We start from the raw sequence: 17,971 nt of genomic DNA, 5'->3' as shown, positions 1-17,971 counted from the left end.
ATCTCATGCCCCCATCTTCTTTTTTTCTCATACTCATGCGCGATTCCCCGCTCCACGTGACCGGATACGCGTTCACCCCTCTTTCCATCATCAATTCTTCTTCCAATTCCCCCCCCGACGTCTTTGAAATCATTCATGTCAGCTCGCTGGGCTGTATCATAACTTTTTGCTTCCTGTTTCGAACCTTCCTGTTCATACAATTCCCCCATTTCGAGAACATAGCATAACCATGTCCGACAGCATTGGCACCTCCACGCGCTCTTTGCACGCGGATGATGTGCTCAATATCGTCTCCGATGTAGCTCCTCCAATGCATCTATCTACTACTTTCCGTTATTCCAATGACCCCGAGACGTTAATTCCATTTGCCGATCTTAGCGAAGTATGTGTTTATCTATTACCTGCAACCAAATAGCCCGATACCCTACCATAATACTAAATTCTTGTTAAAATCTCCCCCGATAGCCCCCAAATCCAACTACTTATATCTACTCCCGGGCCTCTGCGCCTAATCCCACCCGATTCGAAACAATCCTCTCTTCACTCCTAAACGGCTCCGCAATCAGCTACTCCTCCGGCCTTTCATCCCTCCACGCTGCTCTCACACTCCTCAACCCTCGCCGTATCTCCATCGGCGAAGGCTACCACGGCTGCCATGGCGTTATTGACCTCTTCACCCGATTAACAGGTCTCCAAAAACTGCCTCTAGACTGTGCCACTACGGATCTCGAATCGGGCGATGTAATCCTTCTCGAAACACCCGTGAACCCGTTCGGCACAGCCTTCGACATCGCGGCATTCGCCGAAAAGGCACACAGTCGTGGCGCCTACCTAATCGTTGACAGTACCTTCGCTCCACCAGGACTCCAAGATCCGTTCCTCTGGGGCGCAGATATCGTCATGCACTCCGGTACAAAGTACTTTGGTGGACACAGTGACGCACTTTGCGGCGTGCTTGCTACACGGAATCAAGAATGGTACAAGCAGCTGTTCGTAGATAGGATCTTCCTGGGCTCTGTAATGGGTAACATGGAAGCCTGGCTTTGTGTTCGCTCACTACGGACACTGGAAGTTCGACTTCAGCGACAAAGCGAGAACGCTACTCGTCTTGTTAACTGGCTCTATACTGCATTACAAGATCCAGCGCCGAGGGCTGGTTCGGATGAGGAGATCGTTCAGAGTGTACTTGAAGAGGTGTTTCATGCTAGTGTGCAGAAGACGGAGGGAGATTGGTTACAAAAACAAATGCCGAATGGATTTGGGCCTGTGTTCTCTATCACGATGAAGGAGGAACGCTCTGCAAAAGTTCTTCCTTCCAAGTTGCATTTCTTTCAACATGCGACTAGTCTTGGTGGCGTTGAGACGCTTATTGAGTGGAGGACTTTGTCGGATACTATGGTTGATCGGAGGTTGTTGAGAGTTAGTGTTGGGTTGGAGAATTGGGAGGATTTGAGGGAGGATTTGTTGAAGGCTTTTAAGGAGTTGAGTGGGAAATAGATTATGATAGTTGAACTACTCCGTACATAGAGGAGGGCTATCGGTTCAAGATGTCAATAGAAGATCAATTCAACATGGATTTGAAGTTGCAATCAATTTGTCAAGTCACGGTCACGGTTGAAGATCAATTTACATGGATCTGGCTTCTCGGTAGATCGTATACCTAGGTAGGTAGTTCTGCTTCAAGTTGTTCAAATTTTGATTGTGATAGTACTTGATAATAGTAATAATCAGCTTGGATGGGTCATAGTACTATTCAAATATTGGATCCAATTTATGCGCCACTCCGAGTCATACTACTAGTAGTAATGATTTGAGCCTGATTTGAGCCAAATGCAGAAAGTCTGGGGTACTAATACAGTGCCCAGGTGGGTATATGTGGAGATAATATGTATAGTATGTACTACTATTTATACTCCGTTCAATGTGAGTCCGACATCATCTGACAAGTCCAATCCCAAGCATCTCAATTATTCCTCAAGATTTTGGCTTATAGTATTCTGGATATGATTCCTTATATCCCAAAATATACTTGCCAAGTATCAGACCACCAAAGAAGTTCATCCAAACTCCCAATAACCTAGCAAGAACAGGTGGACCCGGCAAAGCGAGCACAACGCCACCCATATAATTGAATAACAAGACCTGGGGCAAGCTGCGTGCGGTGCCTGATTCCCGACAATCATCACGATAAGATTGTACATTACCTATTCATGCATAAGTTTAACGAACTCGAATCCAAGATACCCAGGATAGATAAGACCTACGAAAGAAACACTCATCTCTATCTCTCCATCTCGGCTCCAACACAAATTCAATCACTAATTCCTCCGTCGAACTGGCATTGCAAAAAGTATGAAATGTCTCAACAGGGATGAGCATCGATTGGCCCCTGGTTTTGAGTATATCTTGTCCATTCGATGTAAATCTCGCTGTTCCACTAATAACATGGAACATCTCTGTTTGATGTCGGTGCCAGTGGAGTGGTGGACGTAATGCTATGTTTTTGTTTAGCTCGTTGGAGGCGGGTGGCCAACGGTTTACCACGAGGTACTGGTCATTTGGAGCTTTGAATTCAATGGATGAGCGGCCACTGTCGAAAAGAATTGGGTTGAGAGTGGCTGTGGTTGTTCGGGGGACTTTCTTGGCAAGAAAAGATAGCATTTTCCAGTCTCAGACTTCATTAACGTTCTTATAGTAGTGTAAATGTTGATAGGAGATCTTGGTGTTGATGTGCGGTGAGTGCGGATGTTGGATGGATGGAGCAGTTAGTAGATGCAGATAAGCCAAATTGCCTATCCGCTTTCGAGTATTCTATGCACTTTGGTGGTCCTATTTTGATATTATTCAAATGTTCCAAGGTTCTATTTTCAACTAGTTTAAATTAAGTAGATTCCGATAATAGAAAAGAAACCAAAATTATTTCACTGTAGAAACTTGATCTTTCATAGGAGATCATGTGATTCATGCTGACAGGAATAGATCGCCAAGATTTGTTTCACCATAGTACTAAATCCTGCAAAATCCATCAATATTCTTGACCCTCATGATCATCGCACACACATACCGGGAATCGTGACAATTCGTCTGCGTGGGAGTCTGAAGCCCGGTCGGACATGTTGCCTCAATGTCTCCCAGTGTATCCACAAATTTGATACTCAGCCCAGGTAGACCCCTGAAATCAAAACTGGGATGCAAGACATGTAAAGTCCGAAGAGTCAAATGTGGCGAAGAAAAGCCTAGCTGTCTCCGATGCACCCAAACTGGTCGCAAATGCGAGTATGGCAACAGCAAATTGAGCTCAGACTTGATCTTATCTCGCGCTCTCGCTTCGCCTCTTTCGTCGACTCCCAACACGATCTCGCGCGAGCGACGCGCTTTTGCATATTATTTTCAATGCGCCGCTACATCTGTTGGCGGTGGCCTAGATGTGGACTTTTGGCTCAATATCGTTCCGCAGGTTTGTCGGCGCGAGCCTGCAGTGTGGGATGCGATGATCTGCATCAGTGCTCTGTGTGAGACTCCTGACTCAAACTCTGGCCCCACATCGCTGCAACGGGTCTCTCATTCTTTAAATCAGAATCGGCAGGATGCGCTGGACTGGTATTCGCGATCTGTATCTGGTGTTTGGCAGGGCATCGAACGTGGTAGCGTGGACGCCTTTGTGGGACTCATCACATGTGTGTTGTTCATATGTATCGAGTCTTTGCTAGGCAGTATAGAGGAGGTCATGCGTCTTTATGCTCAAGGTGTACAACTTATCGCAACACTGCGCGAGCAAAAAGCCTACGATAAGTTGGCTCTACTACGGGAGACTGTTATTCCAATCTTTGTCCGATTGGGCATATTTGCTCCTCAGTCTTCCTGGCCTTCTGCCATGTCTTTATTATCGGAAACGGCGTATGGAGAACGCGGGTTATTTTCTAAGCCAGGATTCCCCTCTCTCAAGGCAGCTCGAGATGCCATCGTTGTCCTTGCTGCAGAGATCCCAATATTGGAGAACGAATGCGAAACCTTTCTGCAGTCATCTCACGCCTGGTACATATCCGAGGACTTGATGGAGCGACAAAGATCATTATCAGCCAGACTAAGGGACTGGCAAATTTCTTTTACGAACTTGATGAAATCCCAAGAGAACACAAAAGAGAGTCTCTCACCAACACAGATCAGTATTAGCGCTCTGCTTCTCACATATCATGAAATGTTACTCGTGATCCTCTCCGTTTGTGTCTCTCCAGTGAGAGTCTCCACAGACGCCTATACACAAAACTTCCGAACAATCGTCGAGCAAGCCTCTATCGCCTTGAATAACTCTGTCCAAAATAATGGCGCATTATCACCATATACCTTTGAAATTAGCGTCGGACTCCCCCTTTGGTTTACTTGTCTCCGATGTCGCGAGCCGATCATCCGCCGGGCGGCATTGTCACTCCTTGCTAGTTCACATCGCATTCAAGGTCTCAGCAAGCGCGAGCACGGGATAATTGTCGTTGAGAAGATCATGGAACTAGAGGAGGCCCATTTTATATCAACATCACCATTGGATCTTGCCCCCAACACAACTGAGGGCATCACGACCCCTATCAATGAACAACCGTGGCCATATTATTCTGATATGAGCAGTCCAAGCAGCCCATTCAAGGCACTGAATATTAGAACACCCTCAATCCCATCTCCTCCATTGACGGATATCGATCAAGAGTCAGTAACACAGTCCTTGGGTTTTATCCCCCAAGAAGCACGCATTCGTCCTCATGGCATCTTTCGGCCGCGAGACGGCTATCCGCCTGGAAAGACTAGGGACGACTTTGCACATTGGGGGCGAGACGAGGATCAGTTTTATATGGAGTTCTCACGGAATGAGTGTGATGAGAGTGACCAGACATGGAAGATGGTCTTTGGATATGTCCCAATTGATATCATGCCTTAGCACTTACGAAACTTCAAGTTTACGATCATGCATATTATAGAATTCAAGTTTTGAAATTTTGTTCAAATTTCGGAAATAACCATTTGAAATTATTGAAAATAATAAACTGATAGTAGCAGAATGAAGTACTGGTGGACTTTGTATAAGTTCTCATCTGCTCTATCATCTGTATAGAGGGGGAGTCCATCTAATCAGACTCCGCACCCCGCACTCGCATCGGGATTGGCCGTCAAATGTGTTTTTCTCCTCTCCATTTAAATGTTTTATTTCAACACCAATCTCTTCTGAATTAGTTCTCAATCATGGCATCATCAAACCAATTGTCTGACTCTCAGACTCCGACCGGGACATTCACAATCCACTACTTCGCCACAGCATCCCAATACACAACAAAAAACACCGAGCGCCTCCCTGCGCCACTACAACTTTCATTACTCTTCCCTCTCCTTGAGGAACGATATCCCGAAATCAGAGAGAAAGTTCTCGTTAGCTGTGGTGTCAGTCTTGAGGGCGAATACGTCGATATCGAGGAGGATGCGACAACTGTGATCCAAGCTGGGAATGAGGTGGCTATTATCCCACCTGTGAGCTCGGGATAGTCCGTGTATGTCTATTGATGAGGCTAAATCCCCCGGGGAATGTTTGTGTCCATAATGAAATGTTTGTTCACGATATTCATTTGATGTCAATTATCTTTATCTAATGTTGTATAGACATTGTGTTAAACATGTTTAGCGTTTATCTGAAATCCAATACAAACATCTCAACACTTGACTTCTCTTCAGATCAATTACTCCAATCGCCATCCACCGCTCGTTCGCTTCTGGAAGAACCCCTTAGGATCAAGCTCTTCCCGTACCTTCAGCGCAAAGTCTTTGGACTCGGGATTTATGCGACCCCAGTAGTCTTGCCGGAAATAGGCATCGTTCATGAAGAGTGGTCGGTACACGTCTGGCAGAAGACCTTTGTCGATATTATCCTCAACAATGTTACCAAGCCCTCCATATAGCCTCTGGTTTGCTTGATCGATTGTTCCATCATCACTTGCCAAGCCATATGAAAAGTCCATTTCGATGAAGATGTAATTTGTATCATCAGGAACATCGAGGAGATCCTGCTTTCGTTAGCTTCCTTCTTCGTTCTTCCTTGACTTGTGATCAGTGTGATAGGGGTCTTACTCCGCCACGTGCCTTGGCCTTCTCTGAGAACGTCTTGGGAACAGGTTGGAATGCGATTGATCCGATAACATCAACCACATTGATGACAGACTCGGTCACATTATGCCAGTGATCATATAATTCTTGAAGGACACTAGATCCGACAGTAGCATTAGGAACAGGCGTTGTCTCTGTCGCAATAGTATAGCGCTGGCCGCTGTGCTGAGTTAGCTGCAGCTCTAAAGTTGGTATCTGAAGGAGCACTCACTGAAGGATGGCAAAATCATTGTACTTAAGTAGATTATAGTATGAATCCCAAGTCAGAGTATCGGATGTGTGTGCAATAACTTCGAACTCATCGAAGACACCAGCTGGGGGCTCGGGTCCATCATAGAAGAGAAACATGATCCAGAAATCAATAAGTCCACCTACCCCGTGCTCTGCAGTCAGGATGATAGCTGCTTTATCATCGGGATAGTCATCAACAAAATTGCGCAGTGCGGCGAGGATTTGGGGAGTAGATGCTGCTGAAAAGACCCAGTTTCCTCCCCAGACTTTGCCAACGGGATGCGTTTCCATAGTATAAGCTGTCACAATTCCCATGTTGTTACCTGATCCCTTCAGGGCTGCGAAGAGGTCTAGTATCGAGGTCTCGAATCAGCTTTTCCTTCTTATGATGCACAATCGCTCACTTGTGTCTTACCGGTGTTACTAGTAGCATTAGCATTGACGATCGTTCCATTAGCAAGGACAACCTCATAGTTCGCCACGTTATTAGCAGCCCAGCCATACTGTGTACTGAGAAAGCTCATTCCACCTATAATCATTAGAATCTCAATACTTTACATGAGCTCCATCATTATTTTCAGATGTCCCGATTCCCAAACATACCTCCGAGCATGTAACCTCCAATTCCCACGCCTCCTATACGCCCTCCAACAAGAGCCCGCTCCTGAACAAGACTATCGAGGTCATTCTGCGCCTCCTCCCATGAAAGCCCAGGTCCAACAACGGCAGTCTGATCCGCCTCATTATAAGTCACATGGTCCAGGTTCTTTGTCGAAATCAATAATCCATCCTCGATACTCGCAAATCCAGCGTTCGGCATATGGCCACCAGATTTCACTGCAAACAATGTGCTGGAATTATGGAGGTTCATGATTATCTGTGCCATTTCCGTCGCACTGGAGGGCGCGGCAATACATGTTGGCTTGAGGTCTCCACATGCTGCAGACCAGTAATCTGTAAGATCGGTCGTGTAGTCGATAGATACTGGGTACTCAATTGAAATGCCACTCTGCGCGAGGGTTAAGCAGATACTGGCTTTTGCCAATGGAGCAATGGCTGCTGTTAGAAATCCCAAAACGAACCGATGGCTTGCCGCCATTGTGCTCGACTCGAGGGAAAGGTCGAGGCTTAATGAATTGCTCAGACTAAAAGAGAAGCTTGGAAGGGAAAACACTGGACAGTATAATCTTCTCAGGCAGGAAGATCCGATCAACTTCAATCCGATAGTGAGCTGGATCCATCCGAGTGTGAGCAGCGGAGATTGAAAGGCCAGGAGAGGACCATGGAGGTCGCACTAGCATTATTATATAGATAGTAGCTGGAGAAGAGGACCTCCATGGTCCGTTCCGAGTCGGAGGGTATCCTACCCCTCCCGAGTGATAGATCCAGAGTGCCCACATGTGCAGGTGTCAGTAGAAAGACATTGCAGGATCTATGACTGAAGCGAAGTGGGTACTTGATGTGAATTTCACATATTATAGGTAGAAAGCATCCGAGTACAATGGCCTATTCTGGTAAGGAGCAGCTCTATTCCCGGTAGAAGAGAGTGGGGGCGACTGAAGTGGATTAAAGAACGTTATTTTCTTGCAAGCTTGATGGGAAATAATACAGGGAACAAACATGGCAGAAACATTGAATGACTAGTTCAAACCCCGGAAATCGGACTTAAATCTCAATGCCCAATGGGCAGATGCCTGGACTTGATAACCGACATTCAAACTATGCAGATCCTGGAAAATGCTGCTAGCGTTGGCTTGTCCCTGGAAGCATTTATGCCTTTAACTCAAAAAGAAGAAAAGACCCCGGACAGTTCCTGCATTACACTGTGGCTGTGATTGCTGGATTGTGTCAGGAGTTGCGGATGCATTGAATGCTCATTGAACCCTGTCCGGGATCGACTGCCGATGGGTCCTTCAGCTTGTGACAAGTGGGACGCGGGAATTATCCCCTGGATAGTTCCTAGAAACGGTAAATAGACCGTTCGCACGGCCATAGAGCTCAGGCCATGGCTCGCTTAGCCTAGATGAGAAATGATAGTCAGTTCCAGCCCAGTTTTTGGGAATTTGGTCTTGCGCACGAACTATATGTCAGTAAGGATCGACAATGTTAGTTCGACACAACTATAGAAACTGTGGGGGAATACCCCGAGTGCACTTCATCACATGAAGCCGCAGCCGTTCAAGTATGCCGAGGACGGGACCCAACGTAAATAATACAAATGTGAGGTGTATAAGTTATAAAACTGAACCAGAAGGAATTTGAATATCTATTTGATATCAAAAGAGGGGCAAAGGGGTGTAAGCATCATGGAGTCTTTTCAGAACCTTGGAAGTCAGTCTACACTAGGATTCTTGAGTGCCGAGTTGTATGACATCTGAGTTTTGGATTTCACGGTAATCGGATATTCTCAGTAACCCTGTGCAGAGTATGGTAAGGTACAAATGTGTTCGTGCTCGGATGCAGGATGGCTTGCATTGCTCGTAGGAGCTAGCTCTAGTGCCGGGCCATGGCTGGCTGGGCGTGAGATTCAGTTATTGTATCGAGTGAACGATCAATCGATATGGAAGTCAAAAGGAGTCAAAGCTTATAGAATCGAATATCATGGATAACCAGGGACACAGTCTTGAAGATTGTTGTGCATCAAAAAGACAGGATCGGCCGTCTGTATACAATGCAATTGCCAGTTGACGGTTGACAAGGATCCACTTGACTATTGACACCTGAGGTGTTTACAGTTACTACCGCCTCAAGGCGGTATGGCATTATGACCGCAGAATAATGTAAGTCTCGATGGCGTCGCATTTCCAAGACTCCAAAGACGATCATGGTGCTACCGAAGAGTGCAGCGTTGCAGAGGCTTACGAATGGCAGAAGTCTCTATGTACGCTGTGCAGTTCGACAAAGACGGACGTCATGTCTAGCTTCACAGGTAGTGACCCCTATACTACCGGGGCACCGCTTCTTTTCCACCACAAAGCTCTTGAAAACGGCACTGGACAATCAAACTAAGGACCAGGTACGGCTCAGAAAAGAAATATCCAAGGAGTTAAAATCGCCGCTAACTGTTGTGTCTGTCCAGCAACCACCAGGGCAGGACCCGTCAGTAACCCTCGAACAATTCGATCAATTCGATCAATCACGTCCCCAAGAAGAGCATGCTGCTACCGAAATTGAGGCCTTTAAAAACATTCGCGAATACCTTCGGAACTGGCAAGCGACCAATCCAAACATCTTGGATCCTCTTCAATTACCAACTTCGGAGAATGTTGGCTCCTTGTTGGGATCTATGCCCAATGGCCGAGACGCTTTCGATGCGGGATGGAACACAATGAACTTAACGCAAGAAGATGATCTTGACACATCGGATGAGTTCGTGGGTGATCATTTGGAGCCGGGTGATATGGTGGCGCGCTTGACACCCGATGGAACATTCGCATTTGCCATCTATGTCCAATCCGTTCATAGACAAAAGCAGTTCTATACAGCTCGTGGAAACTGGCGAGTCTGTCGGAACCGGGAATTGGACTATGTTATCAAGGGCTTTGTTCCAGTCGAACAATTGGAACCCATCAAACAATACTTTCCCTCAGGGATGGCCCAAGTCAACCCAGATCTCCAGAATATGCCAGAGGGCGGGCTCCCCCGGCCACTTGGCGCGCACCTTCTGGAGATGATGGCCAACTTTGAGGAGCATATTCTCGAGTTTTATCGAGTTCACTCGAATCAGCTGGACAATTTACATGAGCTTGTCGCCGATGAGACGGAGTTCCGCCGACTAACTATTGAAGAAATGGCTATGCAAGTTCTGGATATCGAAGAATCAGAGCTCAACAGCGTGAACCTCTTCGCTACCCATCAAGCTGTCCGTCGTCATCCTTTCATTCTTGAAAAGGACTCGCTGCATCTATTTAGCTCAATGTATCTGATCCAGCCGAAGAGAATCGCTGCAGTCGTCGAGAATGTTACCACTTGGGTGCATGAACATCAGGAGTATCTCACGCGCTTTGCCATGGGGAAGAAGCATCAAAGCTTCTTGGATGGAATAGCCGCTGAGAAAACAGGACGGACATCCGCGACCTTTCCCAGCCACCCGATGCAGCAGTTTATTGCAAAAGCACAACGCCTGATTCGACTCAGTCGACAGGTTCGGTCCCCCACAATCATGTCCAGCGTGGGCCCATCATCGGAAAGCTTTAAGCCCGGCCAGGACGGGAAGGCAATGGTCTTTCGCGAGGTCCTGACCGAGAAGTTCAATGAAAATGACCAGAAGATTATCGAATATCTTCAAATGTACGCCAATCCGGCCGTCATAATGCCATCTGGTACTTTGAAGTCGACGGCATCACATATTATGCGGGCCACTGGCATGTATAACACCCTTGGCCTGAGCGAGTCATCTACTCGTATGTTTCTACAAGAACTTGGTGTGATTGCTCCATGGGAAAACCTCAGTCTGCTCGACCAAAACCTGGTGCTACCAGGACACGGCGTGTCACTCATGGAAGACATGCGATGGGAGGAGATTGAGGAATCATGCAAAAACCTTCCCGAAATGGTGGACTCCATGAAGCATCTGCGGAAGGACTGGGGCGATCTACCAGTGTATTGCATCGATGACGTTACCGCCCAGGAGATCGACGATGCGGTGTCACTGGAGCGCATTCCAGGCTCTGAGGATACATTCTGGATGCATGTTCATGTCGCCAATCCAACAGCCTTTTTGAGTCAAAATGATCCCATCGTCGAGTATGCGGCCTCTCGACTGGCGACCACATATGCTCCAGAACGCACGTATCCCATCTTCCCAGAAACCCTTACGCAGGGCCACTTCAGTCTTGAACCTGGTCGACCAGCCATAACTTTCAGTGCGAAGATGCGCCTTGATGGAGAGATTTTGGACACCAACGTCACAAACGGAACTGTCCATAACGTCATCAGCCTCACGCACGGTACGTTGCGAAACTTCTTTGATCCAAAGGCCAAGCGGCCTCCGGAGGCTCTCTCTGTCGGAGGTCAGCCCAGTAAACACACTCTGCCAGAAGGCAAAGTGCTCCGTGAGAAACTCACGGCGGAGGATCAAGAGACATTCACCATCCTTCGTCAGCTCATGCTGGCTTTCCGCCAGCAACGAAAGAAGAACGGTGCCATCGATATGCAACAGCTACGTCCCAACCCTGCACTCTCAGTTCAGTTGGGCACAGCTCCAATGAAACCATATGAGATGCAGGTCACCGAGGGTCGTTATTACATAGGCGACCCGATAATTGAACTCCGCTTACAAGACTTCAACCCGCACGAAGTGCGCGACGAGTCAAAGAACTACCTCGTCTCAATGCTCATGAACATGGCTGGCCATGTCGCCGGCCAGTTCTGCGCGACTCGCAATATTCCAGTTGTCTACGACGGTACCTGGTATGATCCAGAATACAAGCGCGTAACTGCTGAGAATGTGATCCAGTTTGGCGGCGAGGGCTTCTACCATTTTGCCATGCCGAAAGCTTTCTCTTCATCTGAGCCTGCTCATCACCACATGCTTGGTCTTGATGCTTATGTCAAGAGTACTAGTCCTCTTCGTCGGTTTACTGATGTCATCGCGCATTATCAGATTGAAGCTGCGTTGCGCTTTGAGGCAGAGCATGGCCGGCAATTCGATGCACTTACCGACATGCCAGCGCCTGCGGAGGACCTGTATCTTGAGACTCAAGACCAGGATAGTCAAAATGCTCCGGCTGAAGAAACTTCGTCTGCTGCAGCAGAAGCAGAACCCATCACCGACTCAGACCCTTCAGAATCCTCATCAATCCTTCCATCTCCTCTTCCATATTCAAAGATCGATATAGACGATCACATCCTCTACTCTCAACCCCTGCGTACCCGTCTTCGCGATGTTTCTCAATTCTCAACCCAACACTGGGCCTGCATGCTTCTCTTCCGTGCCTTCTATTTCGCAGAATGTGCTCTTCCTTCTTCATTCCCCGTTCTTCTCCGCACACCCAGAATTGTTCCCGCACGTGAAGGGACTGTCTACACAGGTGTCATCACCAATCTCGGTGTCAACTGCGTGGTCTCCGTGCCGGAAAGGTGTGTGGGTAAAGATCGCATCAATGTTTTTGGGATTGTGAATGCGAAGGTCACAGGAGTTGATATGTCTACTCTGGAAGTTAAGATGGAGGCTATTGAGTTGACTAAAGAGTATGAGAGAGTTGGCGATTGGGCTTGATACTATTTTGTTTTCTATTGGTGTGCAGGCCAGACGGATCACATGTACCATATTATACCACCACGTTGTTCCAAATCACGATGTACTATTATTTTCTTCTCTTTCCCACTGGCATGATGCTATGGAATGTATAATATCCAATGGAATTCTCTCGACGATGATCTTCCTCTCATTTCCATCACATCAATATTCATTATCATCAAACCTAATTATGTACATTGCATAGCTAACTATGAGTTCTCTCCCCGACTGATCAAGAGTCAGGTCATCCAAACAGTTTTGAGTATACTGGTACACTACGAATTCAGCAAACTTAGAGAAAAGATGCAGATTAAAATTATTCACACAACCACCTGTAAATCTATGTGAACATCGAATCTAATGAATTCCAGTAGATTTAAACCCCAAACACCTGTTTCACCAAAGCCTTCTTGTTCACCTTGCCCATCGCATTGCGAGGAATACTGTCCAGAATCTTCATCTCCTGCGGAATCTTATATCCCGCCAGTCTATCCTTCAACGCACGTCTCATATCCATCGGACCCCACGACTTGCCATTTCGGCCAGTCGACGCAGCATCCGGACGTAGAACGATGACAACAGCGACTTTTTGGCCCCATTGCTCTGATTGTAGACCGACAACCGCAGCTTCAGCGATTTGGGGTCTGAGAATGTTAGCCTTGATCATTCGGTGTACATGAAACGGAAAGCAGGTTATGAAACAGTCCAAGTCAAGGGCCAGGAAAACTTACAGAGAAAGCAACTCCCTTTCCACCTCCAGCGCACTCACTTTCTCACCACCCGTCTTGATTATGTCGACACTCTTCCGTCCTCGAATGAAATACATAGGACCGCGTGCCCATTCTCCACTCGTTCCCTTTCCAGCTCCCTCGACAATCTCCCTCGTAGCAACATCACCAGTTCGGAACCACGGGCTACCACCATCATCAGCAGCAACGAAGCTCTCCGCTGTAGCTTTTTCGTTTCCCCAGTACTCTTTGAAAATAGTAGCGCCGCGTAACTGGATTTCACCCTCACGAACTCGACCTGTTGAATCTGTTTCTTGGCCCTCAGGAATAACAGTCTCTGTATCTGTATCCACAAGACGTGCTTCAACACCTGGTAATGGCCATCCAACACTGCCATCTACCCGGTCATTGAGATCAAGACCACAGCTAATAGCCATTCCAACCTCTGTCATGCCGAATCGTTCCAGGAGGACGTTTCCTTCACTAAGAGAGGTCCATTGTTCTTTTGTAGGTGTTGGTAGAGCAGCTGAGCCGGAGATATTGAGTCTGAGATGTTCAGGCGAGATACCCTTTTGTGCTGCGGATTGGATATCCGGGGGTAATGATGGGAAGGCGCTCATGAGACGGTTATAGACAGTTGGAACAGCGGTTAAGAAGGTGATTTTAGGATGAGTGGTGTTTTCAGAGAGAAATGGAGAAGCTAGACGTCGCCATACTTGTTCTGTGTTGAACGGGTACAGGAATTCGATGGAGGAGCCGGCGAAGATAGGTGCGAGAATTGCGTTGACTACGCCATGGATGTGATGTAATGGGAGTAAATGTAGGAGGCGGTCATCTGGGGAGTACTTCCATGCCTGTAGAAGGGATGAAGCCTGTGCGGCGAGTGCGGATTCTGGGATAAGAACGCCTTTCTGTCTGTTCGTTAGAGATGGAGCTATGGCTTTAACGGAAGCACCAACGTACCGGTCGATTAGTCGTCCCTGATGTATACAGCATCATACCACCAGATGGTTGCTTGAGAGTATCCAGTTGAACAGACTCGGTAGCAGCACCGACCTCGATCTTTCGTAGAATATCAAACAATGGTTCTTGCTTCAAACCAGCCTCCAAGATTTGGCCCGCCTTGTCAGCATACTTCTCTGTCGAGAGCAATACTTTCGCCTGGGCATTATCCAAGATGTACTGAAGTTCGCTAACTGGGAATGAAGGTGACAAGGGCAGCGCAATGGCATCACTGGCAAAGATAGCCAGAAGGGTTACTATAGAAAATATTAGTCAATGCCACAGAATTGAGTGTTAGATTCCAGGCAGGTAACAGTACCTACGTAATCATAGCTATTCTCTGCTAAGAACGCAACTCTCTCGCCAGCCAACTTGCCCTTCTTACCCGCCTTGCGCTCTAGATCATCCTTTGCGCGCAGAACATCGGCAATAAGGTTCCCATATGTGAAGGAACGAGTCGATGCACTATGCACTACAGCGACACTGGAAAGATCATGATTCTGAAGTGATCGAAATATTGGGATATTAGGAAGTGTCGAGAGAAGCCTTGAGTGAATCGAGAACGCCGGTCCTCGGCACTGGTATCGTGCATGAGCGATGGGAATGGGAGAACGAGGTCGAAGAAGCCGAAGCCGCGAAGCTTGAATGCAGAGAGCCATAGGTCGGGCAAGCTGAAGGGAGCCTATTACAAGATTTTCATAATATTTTGAAGTATTTCCAGGTATTGTGGAGGGTAGAATGGCAGTATGGAATAATTGAAGAATAATTAAGAACAATAGTTGATGTCATTTTCAAGTTCCGCGGAAACTCCCCAGACTCGGGATGTAATCAACTTTGAACTCCACATCTTTTCCGCTTTCCTTATCTTTTCCAAGGTTACCTCCTCTTCACGACTCGACTTTATTCTACTTTAACCCTTATCCTTTGGAGTCTCGACCTCCTCCCTTCTCCTTCCTCCCAATGCTTCGCGCTCTCCCTACCCAGATCCCCCGCCGCTTTTTCTCAGTCTCCGCAAAAATGGCATCCGCAACCCCAATGGAGGACCTCATGCGCGACAAGGTATACACCTTGACAGAATCTGTAAAAAGGCATGGGTATACGAGGAAAAGGCTAATCGAAACTCTAGATCGCCCATGCTTTCACTCCCTCCACCCTCATCATCCGCAATGACTCCCACAAGCACGCACACCATGCTGCGATGCAAGGTGCCACCTCCAAAGAGACACATTTCCAGTACGCACTCCTATTCCCTAGACACTATTCGCACTCTTTGCACGCTATATGCGATATTCGGCTATTCATATACACCCATCGGCGGCGAATACGAGTTAGCTGAGTATGGCATGATGCTAACATGTCCAGTGTCACAATTACCTCCTCCGCCTTTGAATCGAAGATGCAGCCCGCACGCCATCGCATGGTATATGCCCTCTTGAAGGAAGAAATGAGCCAGGAGGGAGGTATCCACGCATTGCAGTTGAAGACGAAGACACCGGCGGAGGAACAGCGGGAGAAGGAACGGGAGGCATAAGCATAAGCTAAACGATCAAGATAAATGTTGTACTTGAGATACTCGAGTAGATTGAGCGTTGATTAGTGTATTCTCTATTCAAGAGGATTGGATACCCGATTCATGAAGAATCAAGATCGAGTTGAAGAATTGGAAAGTTCAATCAGCGATCTACTAAAACTATACATCTCCGAGTCCATACTTAGATTTGCAGAATTCGTTCGCAGTGGAGGATTTCATTACTTAATAAACAGTATTAGATAGATTCTAGCGCCAAACAAGCGGGCATCGAAAAACAAACAATTCTAGTATATACATCCAAGGAAACCCTGCATCGCACGCGGCGGCTGAATATTCCAGGGTATTCTAGGGAGCAAAGAAACAAGTCATCATCAGCAAGGTACTTGCGGTGGTCCGTCTCAACGAAGCTGTACGCAGGAAGGCAACAGCCATATGGTAATTTGGAAAAGGAGAGAAACACAAAGAAACGAAGCCGATCGAGCATTGCTTTTACACAGAAACAGAGGGAAAAAAACAAGAAAGTGACTGAAACATGCGAAAAGGTGGTATAGAAACGAAGGGGTGGAGGGCGTGGGACAAACGGGAATCAGTAATTGGGAATGAGAAGACAAAAGGTGAGGGAATTAGATCGATATCGAGGATCAATACAATCGAATCGAATCGTCGGAGTCGGTCTAGGTCGCGGACATTGGGATAATAGGGTCGTACACGGGTGAAAAAAAGAAATAAACTATGGAGTTGGTGACTCGGGGGATTAATTCTTGTTGGCCTCGGTGACACCAACAGCAATGGCGACGACGATAATAATAATGAGTACTAAGATGGAGTAAGAGTGTTAGTCAGATTATATCAAAGAGGGGTAATAAAAAAAGGGTACATCCCCGGTTTGAGCGGGGAAGATGGTTGACTTACGAATAATACCCAATGCATACCACTTCCATCGTCGGGCGTTGCGGGCGCTTGTAATGGCGCTATCCAGCTTAGTGTTGGCTTCCGCGACATTGCGGTGTGTCTCCTCAGCACCCTGGTTGATCTGAGTGACAGCAGGCTCTTGTTGGTGAATCAACTCAGCGACTTCCTGGTACAGCTGACCGAGCTGAATCATATCCTGCTCGATCTTACGGATGGCGGCGGATCGCTGGAGAGTAGCCTGGCGGGCATCGTTGGCCTGGCGCGAACGGGTACCGGGCACCTAAATTTCTCATTAGTGGTCTGATTGCGCGCGGAATGTAGAATAGTCTCAAAAGACAGGATAGAAAGTATTGAGGTAAAACATACAGCGAAGCTCTGCTCCTGTCCAGCCAGAACAAGCTGCACACCCTGCTCCAACTCCTCGGGAGTAGCCTCGGGGTTGGCGATTTCGTAACGGCGGCGCACTTGCTCCTCCAGACGCTTCTGGAAATCGGACTGAGTGCGCTGGTACTGCTCGATCTCGCGGCGCAGGTTGCGGTTGACATTCTCGACTTGACCAGAAACACGAGAATCGCCGGAGCCGGGAGTCTCCTTAATGCGCTTGAACTGGTCGCGCAGGTAGCGAAGAGCGGTGTTGATCTCATCCTCGATGTAGTCGACGTTCTGACGGGCGGCCTGATCCTCCTTGCCGGTGCTGGAGTCCAGCAGGGCGTTCTGAGCTGAGACGAGCTGACCTTCGCGCTTGGTGCGCAGCTCACTAATGGCATCGTTCATCTCCTTGCACTTGTTCAGGATTGCAGTTGGACCTCCGGATTGCTGCATGTTGGACATCTCTATTGATGAGAGGGGCTGGTTAGCGCGTCGCATTCATCTTTGTTTTTGGTGTCTCCCGAGCTTTGGACTCGAATCAAGCTTTCAGGGACTCACCATATCCACCATTGCCTTGCTCCGCAGCGCCTCCATAACCATAGCTCTGTTGCTGCTCGGCGTAAGGGTTCTGTTGGCTACCATAGGGGTTGTATTGGCCGTAGCCCCCCTGATTGTTATCTCCCAAGGCCTGGTACTACCATTGTCAGGAATATTCAAACTAGACGTGATTGAGCATAACTTACACTCATTATGACAGGATATTGATGTAGAAAAAGTGAGCAAGGAGTTTCAGGATAGATTGAAAGGGAAGGGTGA

At 47.5% G+C, this 17,971-nt stretch overlaps 8 protein-coding genes across 8 annotated transcripts; 5 read left to right on the top strand and 3 right to left on the bottom strand.

Moving 5' to 3' along the window:
• Positions 1-229: 229 nt before the first annotated feature.
• On the top strand, positions 230-1,497 carry N7483_005398 (cystathionine gamma-synthase; the record flags this gene model as incomplete). Its single annotated transcript, XM_057088835.1, has 2 exons — positions 230-382; positions 466-1,497. The coding sequence occupies 2 exons, from the start codon at positions 230-232 to the stop codon at positions 1,495-1,497; spliced, it is 1,185 nt and encodes a 394-aa protein (XP_056948664.1).
• Positions 1,498-3,124: 1,627 nt separating this feature from the next.
• On the top strand, positions 3,125-4,927 carry N7483_005397 (uncharacterized protein; the record flags this gene model as incomplete). The annotated part of the gene is made up of 1 exon (XM_057088834.1): positions 3,125-4,927. One exon carries the CDS (start codon positions 3,125-3,127, stop codon positions 4,925-4,927), a length of 1,803 nt encoding a protein of 600 aa, XP_056948663.1.
• A 302-nt stretch (positions 4,928-5,229) lies between these two features.
• Positions 5,230-5,526, top strand: N7483_005396 (Molybdopterin synthase sulfur carrier subunit; the record flags this gene model as incomplete). Its single annotated transcript, XM_057088833.1, has 1 exon — positions 5,230-5,526. The coding sequence occupies one exon, from the start codon at positions 5,230-5,232 to the stop codon at positions 5,524-5,526; it is 297 nt and encodes a 98-aa protein (XP_056948662.1).
• A 191-nt stretch (positions 5,527-5,717) lies between these two features.
• Positions 5,718-7,471, bottom strand: N7483_005395 (FAD-binding oxidoreductase; the record flags this gene model as incomplete). The annotated part of the gene is made up of 5 exons (XM_057088832.1): positions 5,718-6,041; positions 6,106-6,301; positions 6,353-6,722; positions 6,788-6,901; positions 6,976-7,471. 5 exons carry the CDS (start codon positions 7,469-7,471, stop codon positions 5,718-5,720), a joined length of 1,500 nt encoding a protein of 499 aa, XP_056948661.1.
• Positions 7,472-9,196: 1,725 nt separating this feature from the next.
• On the top strand, positions 9,197-12,592 carry N7483_005394 (exoribonuclease II; the record flags this gene model as incomplete). Its single annotated transcript, XM_057088831.1, has 1 exon — positions 9,197-12,592. One exon carries the CDS (start codon positions 9,197-9,199, stop codon positions 12,590-12,592), a length of 3,396 nt encoding a protein of 1,131 aa, XP_056948660.1.
• Positions 12,593-12,989: 397 nt separating this feature from the next.
• On the bottom strand, positions 12,990-15,002 carry N7483_005393 (acyl-CoA synthetase; the record flags this gene model as incomplete). Its single annotated transcript, XM_057088830.1, has 4 exons — positions 12,990-13,257; positions 13,345-14,252; positions 14,305-14,600; positions 14,663-15,002. 4 exons carry the CDS (start codon positions 15,000-15,002, stop codon positions 12,990-12,992), a joined length of 1,812 nt encoding a protein of 603 aa, XP_056948659.1.
• Positions 15,003-15,360: 358 nt separating this feature from the next.
• On the top strand, positions 15,361-15,874 carry N7483_005392 (BolA family protein; the record flags this gene model as incomplete). Its single annotated transcript, XM_057088829.1, has 3 exons — positions 15,361-15,402; positions 15,470-15,576; positions 15,706-15,874. 3 exons carry the CDS (start codon positions 15,361-15,363, stop codon positions 15,872-15,874), a joined length of 318 nt encoding a protein of 105 aa, XP_056948658.1.
• A 754-nt stretch (positions 15,875-16,628) lies between these two features.
• N7483_005391 (syntaxin) lies at positions 16,629-17,904 on the bottom strand (the record flags this gene model as incomplete). Its single annotated transcript, XM_057088828.1, has 5 exons — positions 16,629-16,690; positions 16,787-17,066; positions 17,153-17,619; positions 17,714-17,849; positions 17,899-17,904. 5 exons carry the CDS (start codon positions 17,902-17,904, stop codon positions 16,629-16,631), a joined length of 951 nt encoding a protein of 316 aa, XP_056948657.1.
• Positions 17,905-17,971: the final 67 nt, after the last annotated feature.

Source organism: Penicillium malachiteum (assembly GCF_028827825.1).
Source record: "Penicillium malachiteum strain IBT 17515 chromosome Unknown utg000002l:1.0-8849297.0:1.0-8852440.0, whole genome shotgun sequence".
NCBI lineage: Eukaryota > Fungi > Ascomycota > Eurotiomycetes > Eurotiales > Aspergillaceae > Penicillium > Penicillium malachiteum.
Note: the sequence above shows the minus strand (reverse complement) of the source record. Positions and strands in the feature narration are given on the sequence as shown.